The 19,019-nt window shown below is 49.6% G+C and overlaps 1 protein-coding gene across 1 annotated transcript in view; it reads right to left on the bottom strand.

The window, feature by feature from the left end:
* frem1b (Fras1 related extracellular matrix 1b) overlaps positions 1 to 17,627 on the bottom strand; it is a 33,606-nt gene extending 15,979 nt beyond the window's left edge. Inside the window, exons 1-21 of the mRNA XM_047586107.1 lie at positions 17,395 to 17,627; positions 16,711 to 16,952; positions 16,501 to 16,595; positions 15,688 to 15,947; positions 14,628 to 14,827; positions 13,293 to 13,616; positions 12,681 to 12,789; positions 12,477 to 12,608; positions 8,171 to 8,515; positions 7,614 to 7,756; positions 7,341 to 7,537; positions 6,700 to 6,790; positions 6,433 to 6,600; positions 5,560 to 5,768; positions 5,193 to 5,286; positions 4,872 to 5,124; positions 4,471 to 4,665; positions 2,530 to 2,718; positions 2,152 to 2,348; positions 1,065 to 1,290; positions 290 to 434 (exon numbers count right to left, since the gene is read on the bottom strand). Of these exons, the coding sequence (XP_047442063.1) occupies positions 290 to 434; positions 1,065 to 1,290; positions 2,152 to 2,348; positions 2,530 to 2,718; positions 4,471 to 4,665; positions 4,872 to 5,124; positions 5,193 to 5,286; positions 5,560 to 5,768; positions 6,433 to 6,600; positions 6,700 to 6,790; positions 7,341 to 7,537; positions 7,614 to 7,756; positions 8,171 to 8,515; positions 12,477 to 12,608; positions 12,681 to 12,789; positions 13,293 to 13,616; positions 14,628 to 14,827; positions 15,688 to 15,947; positions 16,501 to 16,595; positions 16,711 to 16,917 (3,779 nt within the window). The 5' untranslated portion in view covers positions 16,918 to 16,952; positions 17,395 to 17,627. The remainder of the gene's footprint in view (positions 1 to 289; positions 435 to 1,064; positions 1,291 to 2,151; positions 2,349 to 2,529; positions 2,719 to 4,470; positions 4,666 to 4,871; positions 5,125 to 5,192; positions 5,287 to 5,559; positions 5,769 to 6,432; positions 6,601 to 6,699; positions 6,791 to 7,340; positions 7,538 to 7,613; positions 7,757 to 8,170; positions 8,516 to 12,476; positions 12,609 to 12,680; positions 12,790 to 13,292; positions 13,617 to 14,627; positions 14,828 to 15,687; positions 15,948 to 16,500; positions 16,596 to 16,710; positions 16,953 to 17,394) is intronic.
* Between the last annotated feature and the right edge of the window lie 1,392 nt (positions 17,628 to 19,019).

The raw sequence follows: 19,019 nt of genomic DNA, 5'->3' as shown, positions 1-19,019 counted from the left end.
AAGCACATTCATATATTATATATATTAATAATAAGAAGAATATGTGCAGTTTCTTAAATCTCAGTGTTGCACCTTTTACTATTTACTAGGTACAAGGTTCTAACCCAGTTACACCTGGTCCGTCTGTGGCTCATGCTGCTTCCTGGATCTGTGCCAGTCCCTGTATCTCTTTACTATTTCATCTACTATTTATCTTTCATTCCCCACATTTTTTACTCCGGCTATTTTTGCTCTAGTAAATGAAGTCGTTCTTCATCTTGATCGTGATCTTGATCTCGTGTGTTTGTACTTGATCAGCTGTGGTTTGTTGTCGTTGACCGGCAGCACGTTGACCTGAGCCGTCGCCTCCACCGAGTGGACGCCATCTGTCAGCTGCAGAGACACGGCGTCCTCCACGGTTTCTGTGTCATCGTGCAGGTACACGATCTTCAGGCCTGCAGGGGGGAGGACGGGAGGAGGGGGAGGACGGGAGGAGGAAGGAGGAGGACGGGAGGAGGAAGGAGGAGGACGGGGGAGGAGGGGGAGGACGGGAGGAGGAAGGAGGAGGACGGGAGGAGGAGGCAGAAAATATAGAGCAGTTAAATACACGTCTGTTCATTCATGAAACATTTCTCTGCTTAGAAATAAGATAATGTAGGTTTTATTTGCACGTCCTCTCCTTAATGTCCTCCTCCTCCTCTACGTCCTCCTCCTCTACGTCCTCCTCTATGTCCTCCTCCTCTGCGTCCTCCTCTATGTCCTCCTCCTCTGCGTCCTCCTCTATGTCCTCCTCCTCTACGTCCTCCTCCTCTACGTCCTCCTCTATGTCCTCCTCTACGTCCTCCTCCTCTACGTCCTCCTCTGCGTCCTCCTCTATGCCCTCCTCCTCTACGTCCTCCTCCTCTACGTCCTCCTCTATGTCCTCCTCCTCTACGTCCTCCTCTATGTCCTCCTCCTCTATGTCCTCCTCTACGTCCTCCTCCTCTATGTCCTCCTCTACGTCCTCCTCTACGTCCTCCTCCTCTATGTCCTCCTCTACGTCCTCCTCCTCCACGTCCTCCTCCTGTGTGTCTCTGTCCTCTCACCTTGTCGGAGCTCCTGCAGGGTGAAGGAGGTGATGAGGAGGCTCTCCAGCAGGAGGTGTGCTCCTGTCCCCTGGTAGCGCCTCCTCTCGGTGCCGTAGACGCCGTTGAGGAGACGTCCGTGAGACGGAGCCCGTCGCACTGTAAAGGTGAGGACGTCTGGGGGGGCGTCCAGGTCGAAGGCGTCCAATAGGGACGGAGACAGCTCCCTGACTCCGCCCTCCTCCACCTGCAGGATTAGAATCAGAAGGAGCTGCTCTTTAAACGACGTGTCCATGTTTGTTCCTGTGAAGTCCATTAATATAACTGAGCTTTAACCTGCTGATCCCACAGTCACTCACCAAATACATGAATATTAGGTCCATTATTAATACGTTAATGTTGTTTTTACCGTTTAAATCCTACGTTTTTCACAAGAAGCGTCTGAGCGACTATTTAACGTTACGTGATACAAAGTATAATTTCAGAGGCCAGTGCACTTGTTATTCATTTCCACGTATAGTTTTTATTTTATTAAGGATGAACTGACGCAGGGATGTGAGGATGGTGAAGCTGGCGTCTTTCATCTCTTCCTGCAGCGTTTCAGCATCAAAAACAGCGTCACTTGTCTTGAACACGTCGCTAATGATGTTTACGTCTCTTAAGAGGCGATAAATCTCAGACTCCTGAAACTGTCCCCACGTCTTCTCCTCCGTCCTTGGGCGACTGGACAGAGTCTGTGTCTCTGTTGCCACGGTTACCAAAGCGTTTGAGCCAGCGCAGTGATTTACAGCTGTCATCAGGTCATTTGACCGGAACGTCTTTATGGGCGTCCATCATCCCTTTTAATGTCCACCCCTCAGCCAATCAGAGCGGAGGATTCACCCAGACCATAAATTCTATTAATGTGAATCATGTAATTAGAATGAAAGGTATTGATCAGTATTGATTTATTAATAAGCGATAATCAGTATTTATTTGTGATCATTTGTAATGATTAGCATTAATTGATTAATTATTGTCTCATAGCAGCAGAGACTGAACGGCGCCCCCCTGTGGTCGGTTACCACGGTTACTAAACCAGACCAATCCGGACGCTGAGCTCACTCACCGTGAAGTTGGCGAGAAGCAGCGACGGTGGCTCATCATTGGTCGGACTGATGATGATGTAGATGGGGACGGGGGCGGAGCTATGCAGCCCGTCACTCACACTGATGGACAGCTGGTCCACCGTTGGCTCCGCCCCTCTGTGCTCTGATTGGACGTAGTTGATGAAGCCGGAGGTCAGATGGGCGAGACTGAAGGATTCTGGGTAAAGATGGAGTCCAGAGTTGGAGCAAAAAGGAACTACACACACAGACACACAGACACACACACACACACACACACACACAGGAACCACACACACACACACACACACACACAGGAACACACACACACACACACACACACACACACACACACACACACACAGGAACTACACACTGACCGAGTGGGATTCCCCGGCTACTTTTCTCAGAGCCCACCGGGGGCAGCGTGTTCTCCAGGAAGCCGTGAAGAGGCGGAGTCTCCAGGTGAAAGGTCAGCTGATCGGGGGGGCTGTCTGGGTCTGAAGCGCCAAGGACCCCCCCACTCAGAGGGACCGAGGACCCCTCCTCCACCACCAGCACGGACTCACCTGGACGACAAGCACATATTTGGTCAATGAGACTAAAAGTAGAGACACGATCTTTTCTGCCTTAAACTTCATCTGCGTCTTCTAGAGGAGAAGCTTCATAGAAGCTTTTCCCTGTAGTGATGCACACTCATAATATGTTAATGTCCAGGGTTTAATGTGACGTCTTCTAGATAGATAGATAGACTTGTCCATCTATGGACTATGATGAGGCGTCTTCCACTCTGTTCTAAAACCAGTGGCCGGTGACTGTGGGATATTTAGCGGAGACTGGACTTGTTGCTAAGGTGGCGTCCTGTCACAGCCCCCCCCCCCATCCGTTCACTAATGTTTGTTTGTGCAGTCCATGTCCAGGTGTCCATCACACACCTGGACATGGAAGGGACTGGAACACCTGGACTCACTGGTCTGGATGGAGGGAGGAGCCTTCATGACATGTGGCGTAGATCTAGTTCTACCAGATAGTTACTTATAACACGATCACAAACACCCAGAACACGATGAGAAGCGTCTGTCTCTCTGTTTATTTGCTGTTGTGTCTTTCAGTTGGGTGGGGTGACATTTCTTTTTGTGTCTGTGTTTGTAAGTTGTGTACTTGTTGTGAGAAACTGCAGATAAAGCTGCAGGCTGTGCAGAGGATCAGTGTGAAGCTGGCAGCTCCTGCTCTCAGTCTGGATGTGTGAATGAGTGTGAATGAGTGTGAACGTGTTAATGAGGGCCAGTCCTGGATGTCGCTGATAAACCGGCATCGAGGTAAAGCTGCATCTCTGCGTCTTTCATCAGCGTTAATTAATTAGACCAACCGACACCAACAAACCGATGAATGAGGGATTAGAGTCCAGCCAGCCGCTAATCCAGCTAGCGAGGCAGCTAGCGCCCAGCGATTGTGGAGAAGAGCTTCGCTTCTTTTGTTTGGCTCATTGTCTCGTGTCCACACTTCATTCTAATCTAGGCAGCAGACAATGAGCCTCGTTAGCTTCGTTAGGCCTCGGCTCGGGTTCAGCTCCATGTTGCTCAGCTCGTAGTATGAAAATATGAACATGAACAACTCGGCCTCTTCCTGTCGGACCTTTGTCCCGAGAAAGTGAAGGTGGAGTCAGATCCAGAGGCTCCAGTAACAGAAAACTCCAGAAAAACTAAAAGTAATTAAATGAAATTTCATTCTATATGTAAATAAAATGCCCTGGTAACAACATCACCTGCTTTACAGAGACTAATTAAATATAGTATTCAGACCCGGTTAGACCCGGTTAGACCCCGTTAGACCTGGTCAGACCTGGTTAGACCCCGTTAGACCCCATTAGACCTGGTTAGATCCGGTTAGACCCCGTGAGACCACATGAGACCCAGTTAGACCTTGTTAGACCTTGTTAGACCTGGTTAAACCCCCGTTAGACCCGGTTAGACCCCGTGAGACCCGGTTAGACCCTGTTAGACCCTGTTAGACCCCGTTAGACCCGGTTAGACCCAGTTAAACCCAGTTAGACCCGGTTAGACCCAGTTATATGCGGTTAGACCCAGTTAGACCCAGTTAGACCTGGTTAGACCCGGTTACACCTGGTTAGACCTGGTTAGACCCAGTTAGACCCAGTTAGACCCGGTTAGACCCAGTTAAACCCGGTTAGACGCGGTTAGACCTGGTAAGACCTGGTTAATCCCGGTTAGACCCAGTTAGACCCGGTTAGACCTGGTTAGACCCAGTTTAACCCAGTTAAACCCGGTTAAACCCGGGTTAGACCTGGTGGTGAGTCCTACCCAGGCGGATGGAGGGAACCCTGTTGTTGACGGGTAGAACCGTGACGTTCAGGTCGTAAACAGGAAGTGTGCCGTGGAGGGGAACAGGGGGGGGCGGGGCGTCTCCGTGGCAACAGCCGTCCTCTGCTCCGACCTCACCATCCGACACGATCAGGGTCACAGTGTCCAACACCGGCTCAGGTCCGATCTCCCCACCTGGACAGGAGACGTCCAGACTGAGGTCATTGAAGAGTCAGAGACCCCCCCGTCCCCTCGTCCCCCCTTCCCAACGCCCCCCTGTCCCACCATGAAAACACCCACAAGAATCACATGTTGGTGTTTGTTCCTTTACATCATTTAAATAATTTATCAGAACCGGTCCAATGGTCTGGACCCCGGTCCTAGACCTGGACCTGGACCACCTGTGTGGACGTAGTAGACGTGTCCCTGCAGCAGGTCCAGCTGGGAGAACTTGTCCACCACCAGTCCAGCTCTCTGCAGGTCCCCTCGGCCTGGACGCCGGGCCAGCATGTAGGTCAGACCAGAGTCGTCGCTGTCCCGGTCCGTGGCCGACAGGTAGTCCACCGTCACCTGGACCCGTCCCCCCTCCTCACAGCTCAGCTCCCCCCGCAGACCCGGGCCCAGCTGGGGGGGTTCGTCGTTCATCGGTAGGACCTGAGGAGGACCAACAGTTTGGACTTTGTTCTTTGGAGCCAGTCTGGACCTGGTGTCGGTGGATTCACCTGAATGAGCAGAACCAGGTCAGCAGAGTTCAGACCGTCGGTCGCCCTCAGACTGGTCTGGTCCTCCAGGGTCTCAGAGTCATCATGGAGGTACCTGAAACATCAGAGCCACAGTAAACCAGGACCAAGACCAGGACCAAGACCAGGACCAGGACCAGGACCAAGACCAGGACCAGGACCAGGACCAGGACCAGGACCAGGACCAGTCCCTTCAGCAGACCCTGCTTCAAGACATGGACTCAGACTTCAAATAGAAACACAGGAGGAGCCAGACCAGAACCAGGACCAGGACCAGGACCAGGTCCAGGTCCAGGTCCAGGTCCAGGTCCAGGACCGGGACCAGGTCCAGTCTGGGTCCAGGTCTGACCTGAGCCGGAGTCCTCTGAGGTCCTGTAGGGTGAAGGAGTCCCCCTCCAGCAGAGTCCGTCCCTGTAGCTCCAGTCTACCATGGGGGGGCGTCCTCTGGACCTCCACCTTCAGCGCCTCCTCCCGAGTGTCCCGGTCCCGGACCAGGAGGTGCTCCTCAGTCACAAAGGAGCCTCCGCCCTCCTCCACCCGCAGAGGGTTGGTGAAGACCTGAGAACCACAAACATCACAGGGGTCAAACCTCCGGCCCGCGGCCTAAAAGAGGCCCCCCACAGGGTCCACGCTGGTCCACACCGAGACCTGGAACTAAACAGGAACCAACAAGACTAAACCATGTACTCAAAGGGACTCAATCCTGGACCTGGACCTGGACCTGGACCTGGACCTGGACTCTGGGTTCTTGGTCCATTGATCGTTTAGTAATTGTGGGTCAAAATGTTTTACTGTGTTTGTTATTGTTTGTTGTGTAAAGTGTAAAGTCTTCGTGTTTATGTTGTGTTGCTACAACTATAACACCAACGCTGTTAATGAGCGATGGCCCAGTTTATCACATGATCACATGATCAAATGAAGACATGATCACATGAACCTTCTCTGCCTTTAGAAACGTTCTGTTGTTCATTTAAAAGTTACTGTGTCGTGTTTCTGGTCTGACCCCCTTTTACATCAAACTGGTCTGAATGTGGCCCCTGATCTGGACTGAGTCTGACCCCCTTCACATAGAGGTTCCACCACTGTGAGGTTTGTCTTGTTTCTGTTTTTGTCTTGTTATCCTATTGTTGCCTCTGGTCCAGGTCCCATTCTTTCCCTTTGGCAGACCACCCCCCTCCAAAGACACAAGGAAAGTGAACATGGAAGCAGTGTGACCTCTGACCTCTGGAGCCTGGTCGTCCACCGGGGTGATGGTGATGTTGAAGCGGAGGCCGGAGACGGTGCCTCCGTGGTGGTCACTGACGGAGAATATGAACTGGACCAACAGAGGCTCAAGACCGATGTCCTCCACAGGAGGCATGAAGGCCACTTTCATGTGGTTGATGGCGTTCTAGAGGACAGAGGACAGAGGACAAGTCAGATCAACATCCACCAAACCCCTGCCAGCTGCTGCCCCCTACTGGTCCATGGACCATGAGGATCCACACACCTGAGTGAAGGACTTCAGCACCGGAACCATGTGGTCTTTCTTCATGGCATTGGTGCTGTCGGTGTAGAACAGACGTCCAGCGTCCATCAGTCTGAAAGTTCACAGAAAAACATTCAGTCTCACAAAGTCTTGGTGCTAAGCTAAAGCCGAGCTTCCTTGTTTCTGTCAAGGTTCTATGTCTGTCCTTTATTTTGTGATCATGTTTAGAAGTTTACTGTTTTATTTTGTCAAGTTTCCAGGTTTCCTGTCTTGAGCCTCGTTGTCTCTTGATTGTTAATTGGTCTCACCTGCTTATTGCCCTGATCTGTTTCACCTGAGCCCTCCTGCTTTTCCCTTCGCTCCTTGTTGCGTCGTTAAAGTCTTCAAGCCGTGATCTTTTGCCATGTCATGATTCTTTTGAGTTTTGGGTGTCTCCTGCTGTTAGCCACGTTAGCCCAAGTGCTAGCAGAGTCCCTGATTGTAAAATTAATAACTGATTAATAATTTAATTTAATTTAATAATAACTGATTTTCCCTGATTATAGAAGCAGTGAATGACTGGGAGATGATTCCGACTCAGGAAACCTTTGACAGACCTGTGCTGGTGTTGTTCTGAGCCTCTGGAGGCGGGTCTGGTTCTGGTTCTGGTTCTGAGTCCTTACCCAGGAAGCATCTGGCTGAAGCAGGGCTGCGTGATGGCGTAGGTCAGGTCGGCGTCAGGATTCTCTGGGTCTGTGAAGTGGAGGTGAGTCTGGGTGATGTAGACCACCTCGGTCTCCTTCACCGTCAGAGACCTCACGGTGCCTGGAACCTCCACCGGCAGCTGGTCCTTCACCGGGAAGACGTGGACCACCACCGTCTGCACACAGGGACGAGAGGACGGTTCAGAGACGCCTCGTAACCCTCAGACTCAGCTCTGATCCGATGCGACTCACATAAGTCTGGGAGAGGTTGGGCGGCTGGTGGCTGTCGGACAGCGTCACGTCGAAGGAGTCCTCGAACTGCTCGTCCCCCGAGTGCTGGTAGTAGATCTGACCCTGGACCAGGTCTCTCTGCAGGAAACTGTCCACGGGACGTCCTGGGCGAGAAAAATACAGCTCCATCATGGATTCACACTGAATGCTAACATAGCTTGCTAACGTTTAACCTGAGGTCGGCTAGTTTCATTTAGTACACAGATGTCAAACACATGGCCCGCGGGCCAAAAGAGGACCACCAGAGGTCCTGGTCTAACCCGGCCTCGGTTTATCAATGACAAGAACTCCTGTCTCTAATTTATCCACTGGTTTATTCAGAGAAGTGAACAGAACACACAACGCTGAGACCAGGACCAGACAGAACCAGGACCAGACAGAACCAGGACCTCAGTGCGGTTCAGAAGCATGTGGTTTTCATTTAGCCAATCAGAGAAGATCAAGGAAACATTCTCAGAGGACGCCATCATGGCCGCCTCCCTCTGGTTCTACAGGCTGAGGTTCTGAACCGTCCTCACCCTTCTCCTGGACCGAGGTCTTCCTGACCAGCTGCCCGGCCCGGGGGGCGGAGACGGTCCGGTACAGGATGTAGTCATCGCTGGAGTCCAGGTCGGAGGCCAGCAGCATGTACTCCTGGAGCCGCACGGCGCCGCCCTCCTGCACCTCCACGGCCACGTTGTTGATGAGGAACGGCGGCGAGTCGTCTTTGGGGAGGATGTTGATGGGGAACTTGTGGCGGATGCTGTGGCGACCGTCACTGATGCGGAAGACGATGTGGTCGCGGGTGGAGTCGCTGTCAGAGTGATGGTAGACGACCACGCCCTCCTTCAGGTCCCGCACCCGAAACATGAACGCCCCCCCACCTGGAGGCGACAAACATGGCCGACGGCATCAGACTCATGGAGAAGAACGACACATATAAAACATAGATATCAACATATATTTTTATATATTCCATTTTTACCCACCAGTGCATGTGCTTAGATGCAATATGATTCATATAAATCACATTTTCACCAACTGACATTAATTCACCAGTGAATTTTCACAGACAGGTCATGTCACGGCCCTGGGGCTGAAAATATCGACCCAGAAACAGAAACTGTCAGTCAGTCAGTCAGTCACTCACTCACTCACTCAGACAGTCAGTCAGTCACTCACTCACTCAGTCAGTCAGACAGTCAGAGGAGTGATGCAGAACTCAACCATCGATCAGTGGCTTCCTCCACATTCGGTGAGATTCTTACTGATCTTCCCGTTTGTAAGACGGACGATGGAGAAAATCCGTGTTAAGCCTGATCCAGTGGATCCAGCTGATCCCTCCTATAACCGGAGTTTTTTTACAGGCTGTGTAAGAGCCAATGCACAGTTATGTCTTCGCTGTATCCTTTTTCTAAATGAAAAGTGCGACTTAACGTGGACACGGCCGGGACAAACCGACTGAAAGCACTTCTCCAAATGCATCAAGAACATGAACAATCAAGAGTTCATATGGAAAATTGCATCAAGCTAGCTGTGCTAGCTTAGCATAGCAGCGTAGCTGGATGACGGACACAGCGCTGCGGTAAGAGACACAGTGGAGAGGTGAGAAGAACACCAGGGTCAGTGGAAACGTGCCACTAAGAACTATAAGAACCATCCATCCACTCGCTCAGATTATACTCACCTTAGAAACACAAGCAAACCTCACTCACTCACTCACTCACTCACTCACTCACTCACTCACTCACTCACTCACTCACTCACTCACTCACTCACTCACTCACTCACTCACTCACTCACTCACTCACTCACTCACGTTGATTTGAATAGATTCAGGGGTTCATAGCCTTCCTGTAAAGTTCTCTGAAGAACTACAATATTGTCCTGTGTTTGAAACCCTTGATAACCTTCATAAAGCAGGGATGGAGTCTTATACAGTTGTAAATAGTGGTGATTTTGAAAAGGAGATTAACATAACATTAACATAACATTAACATAACATTGTGAGGTGTGTTCTAAGATTCTTGGACTCCTTGTTGACTGAGCTCTGTTTACGAGCAGCAGGTGAGTCGTGATCTGTTCCCAGTGTTTGAGGGAGGTTCCTCTGTCCGGCCTCTAAGACCCAGAGGAGGAGAACAACCTCTGTTCCCAACATTATTCTCCTCCTGAACTCTAAGAACTATACCACGGCACAATAACTTCAGTCCTCCTGTGTCACACTCAAGTGCAATATCACATGTCCTCCTGTGCAATACTACTATGACACTTTAACTACAGTGTCACTTTAATATATATATTTTTTGTATATATATATGTTTTGTTTGGTCTTTGTTTTTGTTTTTCTTCCCACTTTTGCAATTTTTATTATAATTATTATTATTATTATTATTATTATTCTCTTGCTCTTATTTTATGTGCTGCTCTTCGTCCTCCTAATTGCCCGTCTGGGATAAATAAAGTTTTGTCTGATTCTGATTCTGATTTAAATCATTATTGTTGACGTGTTGTTAGACTGTAATTCTAATGTGATGGACTGGGCAGAGAAATGTCCTGTCACATCAGCCCCACCAAAAATACTTTTCACCGCTGGTTTTCATCTGGTCCCATCTTCATTGTAACGTCCTGAACCAGGACTGAACCAGAACTGAACCAGGACCGAACCAGAACTGAACCAGGACTGAACCCGTCCCCTCTCCTCATTGACTCCTCATTGATCTGGTCTCCTGGGTCCACTGGTCTCATTCTGGTCTCGTGTCTTCTGGACCAGTTCTCCTGACCATGAGGCTGAACCTCGTCCTTAAACCGCTTCCTTCCCTTTTCTCCTTCTTCTGCTGCTCATCTCCTTTCATGTCTGTTTGTGAGTTGTGTAGTTGTAAAAACTGCACAAGAACATTTAAAAAAAGCTGAGAATGTTTAGTGTCCTACATTTGTGAAACGTGGACCGTGTCCATCTGTCGTCCCGTCCAACACGCCAACGCTAGCAGGCGAGCGTCATGTGACCGTGTTGTTGAGGACGAGCTTTCCAGCCAGAACCTTTTGCACTTTGATTCAATTACCGACACGTGCGCTGTTTTCCTCCATTGTCGCTGAGAAATAACAAGTGGTGTTGGCGCCTGGAGGCAGAGCGCGGCGCTGGTGGGGTAAAAACATGGCGTCCGTCCCGGCGGCCGCTCGGATGCCAGGACGGGGGCTTCCTGCCTCCCTGCCAGCACCAGAGACAGAGACGGAGACGGAGACAGAAGGCCAAGGTCAGCAGACAGATTGAGAGACGAGCGGCCGAACCTCATTAGCAACTTCACCGAGGGGAACGGGCGCCCGGTCCAAGCCACCGAAACTACTCGGTAATTGGGCCCAAAGGTGGCGTTGGGCAACCGGCCCATAAAGGGCGAGGCGGGACGTGGGACGATGTGTGTGGGACAGGCAGCCGTCCATTTGGCTGAAGGCACTGGAGCCAGAAACCACCCCCCCACGAGACTGAGCGCCACCCGAGACCGGACGACATGAAAGGATGGAGGAGCAGGTGGAGGAGGGAGGACGAAAGTTTCATCTGCCTCCAACAAACTGAGACCAGAACCAAGTTTAATGTTTATATCAGGACTGTTGCTGTTGCTGTTGTGTGGTATTTGTGGTATTTGTGGTATTTGTGGTATTTGTGGACATGTGCTGGCGTCTTTCTGGGCCATGTCGCACTCGTCAAAGAGCTCTAGATGATGTTGTTGCTGCATCCTACACCCCACAGGCTTTGATTTTTACACTTTACGTTTTGTGTTTTAGTTATTTTTGCACTAATAAATCTGCTTTTGGCACAAACGTCTAATTATCACTGACTATTTACCTCTTTCAGTCATTTAATCACCACCTCTCTTTATATTTCTGTTTTGTCCATATATTCCTCACAGTGCTGCTATTTATGTATATTTGTATCATGAATAAACAATGACTCGCGTGTTATTTATACAGGAACAACTGATCACTAGACCGGGACCAGACAGAACCAGACAGAACCAGGACCTGACAGAACCAGGACCAGACAGACCTGAGTCCAGATTAAACTGATTATTATTCAGATATTTAAGGATATTTAATTAAATCTAAACATTGTCTAATCTCCTCGTTCCTCTTTGAACTTAAACTAATGCTGTGTAAAGTGTGTAGTTGTTGTTATTTATAGTTTATTATCATGTTGTGTTACTGGTCTGGTCTGAACGTGGCCCCTGGACTAGAAGATCTTTGATCTTCGTGTTGAGTCTTAAAGCTCCATGATGGACAGAGTCCAGCATTTAAAAACTCACGTACAGTAGACCAACATCTGGTCTCTGGGCCAGCATCAGGTTCTACATGGATGCTTTAGTCAGAGGGATGCTCATCTCTTCTCTCTCTTTTAGTCAGGTTGGTCCCTCTACATGATCTGGCTCTGGTTCTGGTCCAGGTATCGTCCTGTTAAAGGGGGTTTTCCTGCTCTGGAGGTTTCAGACCAGATTTTGTGAAGAGTCCGGAGACTTAGAAACTGAACCGAACTTAACTGAATCAGGACCAGTTCCTGGGGCCTTGGTCTCAGTCCACCCGTCCAGTCTGGGAGCTGGTAGCTAGAGACGGGTCTGAGGACGGAGCATCTGCTCCATGTTCACCATCCATGAAACCACAGAAGCCTCAACAATCTGCTCCAACACACTAGGACTCTGAGGTCACCGGACTGGAAGGGACAGACTGGGTGGAGCCCCAGGGTAACAGGCCCCGCCCCCTTCTCACCCCTGATTAACAAACACACGATGGACATATGTCCCCATGTAGGGTGGGGGTGGGGGTAGGAGGAGGTGCAGGAGGAGGAGGGGGACCACTGACCTCTGATCCTGAGGCGTCCGTGTTGAGGTCCGTCCACCGCCACCAGCTGAACGTCCTCCACGTTGTCCTTGTCCACCACCTGAAGCTCCTCCCATGTGATTGGTCTAGACTGACCCTCAAGCAGGTCCAGACCTGAGACAGGAGGACATGGGGTCAGACCTCAGACCTGATTCTGATCCGGTTCTGACCTCTTAGGACACATACCCATGTTCCACGAGACCCTGGGGGCATTGGTTTCAGACGCCCTGATGGAGATGTGGACCATGATGGGGGGGCTGGTCATGAAGAACCCGTCCACAGCCTGGACCTCCACCTCACATTAGAGACAGGGACAGGAGGATAGAGGACAAACAGGGACAGGAGGACAGAGGACAAACGGGGACAGGAGGACAGAGGACAGCTTTATAATCCAGTTCACAGACTTTTACTGAAAAGTTAAATCCAGATAAATGAATGTCTCATATCTGGTTCCTGGTCTCATGTCTGGTTCCTGGTCCTTAAACTAATGTAAACATGTATTTGTCACATTAGAACATCAGAGCTGTTTCAGACACTTGTCAACATCCTCACATTAGAAACATTAGGACACTTGTTCTTCTTCATGGTTCCTGATAAACCAGATCAGAGGGGGGACCTTGTAGACCACATTAGACCCTGATTAGACCTGAGGATGTTTCCTGGATCTTCTCTGATTGGCTCAAGGAAAACCACATGACAATAAACCTCACTGAGAGGAACCAGGAACAACGTTACCACACATGGTTCCTGGTTCCTGTAGAGGGTTAACCCAGTTAGCATTAGCGTAGCATCCAGTACCTTGTAGTTGGTGCGCTGAGCCCGGCTGCTGTTGGGGGGCTGGTAGGCCACCTTCATGTCGTTGAGGTCCAGCCAGGTGAAGGACCGGATGGGCTTGGTGTGGTCGTCCAGGTGGGTGATGTAGCCCTCAGTGGGGGGGGCGGTCACATTGAAGATCAGTCTCTCCTGGGGCGTCTCGGGGTCCTGGGCGTCCAGGGCGGCGGTGGTGAGCGGCGTCAGGACAAACTGGTCCACCTCCAGGATGAAGGAGGCCATGAAGGCAGCCTGAGGAGGCTGGTTCTGCATGGCGCCATGGATCAGAACCGGGATCCACAGAGACTCCGCCTGGTGACAACAAACAAAGACCTGTCACTGCTGCAGTTCCTGTTTGGGCCTCGTCCAGGTTCAAATCAACACATGAGACGTGTTAGAAGTGACAGGTCTCTGGAAGGAAGACGCCGTTAGCACCAAGCGTCGAAGGGATTCAGCTGAACCTTCACATCCTTCCACCTCCACCAGCTCAAAGTGGGATGTCACCTCGGAGCTGCCAATAAACCGGCAGACGCTAACGTCGCCTCATCCAACGTGTCACAATCTGCACGTTATCAGCCGAGTTCTGTCACAGCTTTTCTCTGCTCTGCTTCCTATGAGCATGTCCACATACTCCGCCATCCTCCTTACATCCAGGATCACCACCAGGGCTGATGGAGTCTTTTAGGTGGAGGCCCCCAAACCCACAACCAGTCCACCCTTTTATATAAAAGCCTCCAGAGTTTGGAGCAGTTTAAATCTTTGCTGAAACCAGTTCTTGTCTGTGGCTTTAGTCCAGAGCTGGATGTCTCGGATTTTATTAGAACTCCGTTCTATTTTGTTTTATTTGAGGTTCTTTTTCAGCTCATATTTATAGGTGTTATATACTGTTGATTCATTCAAATCTGCATCATTTAAAAGTGCAAATCTTACTTTCAAGACATTAACTACAGTTTTTCTAATAAAAGTATCAGGTGTTTCTCGAGTTCACACAGTTTAGGTTTAGACTTGTGGACAGAACATGACAGTGAGACATGGAACGTCTTTGTGGATGTAGATCTTTACGGGTCTCCGTCTCATCTAATCTGTGTGCGTCTGTGTCTGGTCTAATAGTTCAGTTCATTAAATGAAAACACTTCATAATGTTCTTCTCTGACCTAACACTTAGAGAAACATCTGGAGTTGTCGTTGTGTTGATTGTTGTGTTACTGGTGAATGTGACCCCCCTGGTTTCTATTGTTCAGCACTTTGGTTCAATGAGGTTGTTTTTAAATGAGCTTTAGAAATGAAGTGTGACTTGTCGTGTTGGGTGTTGTGGTCATGTACCTCCAGCAGGACCCTGGAGACCTGGTCCCTCAGCTCCACCCTGATGGGGACGTAGTCGATCTCTGGGGACGGGGGACTGAGGTGCTGGTACTTCAGGCCTGAGCTCAGGAAGTCGTGGCAGCTGGTTTTCAGGAAGCGAACCTCGGAGGTGTGGTGAAGACACGGTTTGTTTCCAGGACAGAGACGTGCTGCCTGTCGGCCTGAAGGAGACGAGTCCTTTCAATACGTCACAGTTAAAACTAAACTAAAACAGAAATTTATCCCTTTAACTGTCGAAACAAAAACAGAAAATAAGTTTCAGAATAGACCAACTAACTAAAACTGACTCCTTTCTAATCATGGAAATCTGCTTTACGGCCCATCTCACCTCTGGTAACTTTAGGATGGATTATGCCACTTCATTAGGTACCAGTGAAGCTTTAGTTTCTAATAACTGAGAGAGATGCTGATTCATCTGTGTTGTCATAGTGTTGAAGTATTGAACAGGTTCTAAAATATGCCTCATCTCCTGTCAGCTCAGCTCTTTGTCATTTACTCCTGTTTAGAACATTTCTCTGTGTTTCTAACCTGAACGTGGATCCTGTCTAGTTAAATGTTTGTGTCATTGGTTTGATTTCTACTCGTCCTCTCTGTCTCTTGGAGGTTTCCTGGTTGGAGCTGGAGCTCCTGAATGTCTCATGTGCATCAGGATTTAGAGGGGGTTGATTTCTTCTGTTTTTTTCTGTTAGGCTGAGTGACATTAATTTTTAGATGAAACCATTTGTTTTGAAGTTATTATACTTAAATGGTTTCATTTTAAACCTCTTCGTTTACATTTATAGTTTCATGTTTTGCTTGTTTTCTTGTCCGGCTTTGCCTCTTAGACATGGTTTAGTCTGAGAGGTATTTAAGATCATGTGTGAAGTCATGCTGCCTTTTTGTTATGTTAAACCTATCAGAACTCCGAGTTGTGTTGTTTCATGGTCATTGTTGTGGAATTTGTTTCTTTCTGATCTCAGTCCAGTTTAACTCCGTCCTCTAGGTGAATCTGACTCTGGTTCTGCCTCAGCTAGTGACGTACCCTTCCTCTGAGCCGGGTCCTCCTCCCGGACCAGCTGACCCACGGCAGGGACGCTGGTGTCGGAGGTCATCAGTCTGATGGTGCAGAGCAGGTCTGAGGAGGCCCTGATGTTGAGGACGCTGCTATCGATGGCGTTGGATAAACCCAAGAACTGAGGAACCACCAGAGGAACGCTACCCAGCTCCACCACAGCAGAGTCCGAGGCCACCACCCGCACCGTCAGGACCAGCGTCTCCACCCGGGTGTCCCGAGACGTGAACCTCCACACAGACATGACATACAAATCAGGGTCTAATGTGGTCTACAAGGTCTACAAGGTCCCCCTCTGAACTGGTTTATCAGGAACCATGAAGAAGAACAAGTGTCCTAATGTTTCTAATGTGATGATGTTGACAAGTGTCTGAATCAGCTCTGATGTTCTAATGTGACAAATACATGTTTATATTAGTTTAAGGACCAGAACCAGATATGAGACCAGGAACCAGATATGAGACCAGGAACCAGACATGAGACCAGGAACCAGACATGAGACCAGAACCAGATATGAGACCAGAACCAGATATGAGACCAGGAACCAGATATGAGACCAGGAACCAGACATGAGACTGGATCTGGATTTAACACAGGAACATCAGGAACATTTAAACAGTGTCCTGATGTCCAATAATAAAACTGTAGGAGTTTCCCAGTATTTTAATGAGCGTCCTGTGAAGGGTTGAAAAGTACCACAGGTAAATTACATAAGAGGACTGAAGGCTTCAGAACGAGTCCAGTTGTCCTTGTTTGAGTTTTTATGGACGACTCCTCACTGACCTGTAGACTCTGAGCATCAGCGTGTCCTCGTCCAGCAGAGGACTGCCATCATGGACGTACTTGACCTCATCCTCTGTGAAGCTGCAGTCAAACACCTGCACACACAGATGAAATGAGATGGTTTTATCCATCATGTGCAGAGTGAAATGTGTTGTTGTACCTGCAGCCAGTGGTAAATGAATAAGCTGGACTGAGGCAGCGGGTCCTCACCTGTGGACTCATCCTCCCCACTCTCTGGGTCATGGGTTCGTTCATCACCACCTCCACTTTGCAGTCGGAGCTCGGCTCCACGTTGATCTGCAGCTCTGCCTCTGTGACGGAGACCCAGCCTCCTCTGGTCACCTCCAGGGCGGCGCTCACGGTCCCACAGCGGACGGACGCCAGCGCCACCAACAGCACCACGCTGACGGCCGCCATGATCGATCACTGCTTCAGGACAAGAGCTCCAGAGCCTCCAGTCAGTCAACATCAACACACTTTATTAATCCTTTAAAACATATGGGAGACCTGCAACTAAACACAAACTCCACGTCTTTTTCTTTACAAACGTCCACTTGTTCATTCCATGTTTTCTAATAGTTCAGTTCATTAAATGAAAACACTTCATCATGTTCTTCTCTGACCTAAAACTAAGAGAAACATCTGGAGGTTAATAAGCTGCATATAGATCAAACTGGGCTGAACTTTAAAAGTTGTAGTGTTACAGCAGCAGTTCTTCACAGCATCATCATCGTCATTAGACATGGTGACAACAGCAAGCAGAACCCAGCAAGCAGAACACAGCAAGCAGAACCCAGCAAGCAGAACATAGAACATAAGAACTCATAAATAAAAGTACACATGCATGCGTACACAAAGCTGCTGGTAAAATGACTAAAACGAACCGTCCTGTACCTGTGTGCCTGAACTCATCGTCCTCTGAATGAGGCCAGAGAAGAAGAAGCTGAGGACCAGCCAATGTTCTTGAAACCAAAGCAGGAGCTGAAGGAGGATAAAGGTTTAGTTGGTTTTCTTCTGCCTCGACGTCTCTGCTGCTTCTGTCTGGAGGAAAAACTGTTGCTTCCAAATCTACAAAACAGCTGTTCCACCCCCCCAACCTGAGCAGCTCCCGCAGCGACTCCTCCACATCCGAACTAGACTGCACCAAGAAAAAACTACTCCCAGCATGCAGCATTCTTTAACCCCCCCCCCCCCCCCCCCCCCCCACACCCACACCCACCCACTCCCGGACGGAAAATCCTTTCACCCTCTATTTCACTTCAAACCAGGGCCCAGTGCAGGAAACAGGGGGTTAATATGTGTGACCCTCAGAGGTGCTGGGGGGGGGGGGATCAAAGGGGGAACCAACTGGAGCATGTGTTGGAGTCTGGAGGAAGAGGAGGAGGAGGAGGAGGAGGAGGAGACGTCAGACATTTGCTGTGGTCACGTCTACACAATAAGAATCAGTGGAATAAAAGCAGCAGAATAGAAACGAAGGGACCTGATCTCCTCCCCACCGTCACCATGGAGACGCACTGACACCCAAACCTGACCTCATGGTTCAGCTGCTCACTTTATTATTTACACTATTATTTACTTTATTATTTACTTTATTATTTAAATACATTTCTCAACCTTTAACCTGCATCATTTTGTCACAAAAAACTGTAAACGCCTAAAGAACAGAGCAAAGTGTCTGGGACAGAATATTTATAGAAATATATGGGAATTCTACTCCTCCTCCTGCTCCTCCTGCTCCTCCTCCTCTTGCTCTTCCTCCACCTGCTACTTGACCTGCTCCTCCTCTAGAGTCCAGGCGTGATCCCTGATCTGGAAGAGGAGCAGGAGCAGGAGGAGGAGGAGGAGCAGGAGGAGGAGCAGGAGGAGGACTGAGAGTTTTTCAGCAGATGTCCCAATGATCAGAGCTTCATGTTGTTTCTGAACCTTCAGAAACTTTTCTACTGATCTTTGAAGATGAGACTTGATTAAAAAGATTAAAATAATTAAAAATGTTTTCATCTGTTTCTGTCTCGTCTGTCCTGTCGTGTCCTAGAGACGTCCTCTGTCCTCTGATGGACTCAGAAGTCTCCCATCTGTCGTCCTCATCACCTGAACCTCTGCATCTGATTGTTTCTGCAGGAGCTGAAGGAATCCTCAACGACGTCCTGCATCACGTCCTCACGTCCCACAACCGTCCCCATGTCCTCAACACGTATGTCCAGGTCAGATGTTGTGTGTCCTCCGTTGCGTGTCCTTGCCGTGGCCTCAGAACTTGAGCAGAAGTTGAAGTGTGTCTGTCACATGTGTTCTCGTCGGTGGAGAGCGTCGCTGCCAGGGTCCAGGGCCTCTGATCCTTTCTGACTGCTGCCCTTTCTACCCACGGTGACTTCATGGCGTCTGGCCTGGTGCCCGGTCCGAGGCCCCGGGGCCTGTCAGCCTGACGCTGGACTCCTCCACCGCCGCAAATTATTTCCCTTCCTCACTGACCCATAATTAAACCCTGGAACAGCCGCGCTGACGAGGAGAGGAGGGGGGGGGGA

The sequence above is a fragment of the Mugil cephalus genome, chromosome 6, assembly GCF_022458985.1.
Source record: "Mugil cephalus isolate CIBA_MC_2020 chromosome 6, CIBA_Mcephalus_1.1, whole genome shotgun sequence".
NCBI classification, from domain to species: domain Eukaryota; kingdom Metazoa; phylum Chordata; class Actinopteri; order Mugiliformes; family Mugilidae; genus Mugil; species Mugil cephalus.
This window is presented reverse-complemented; position numbering and strand designations above follow the sequence as displayed.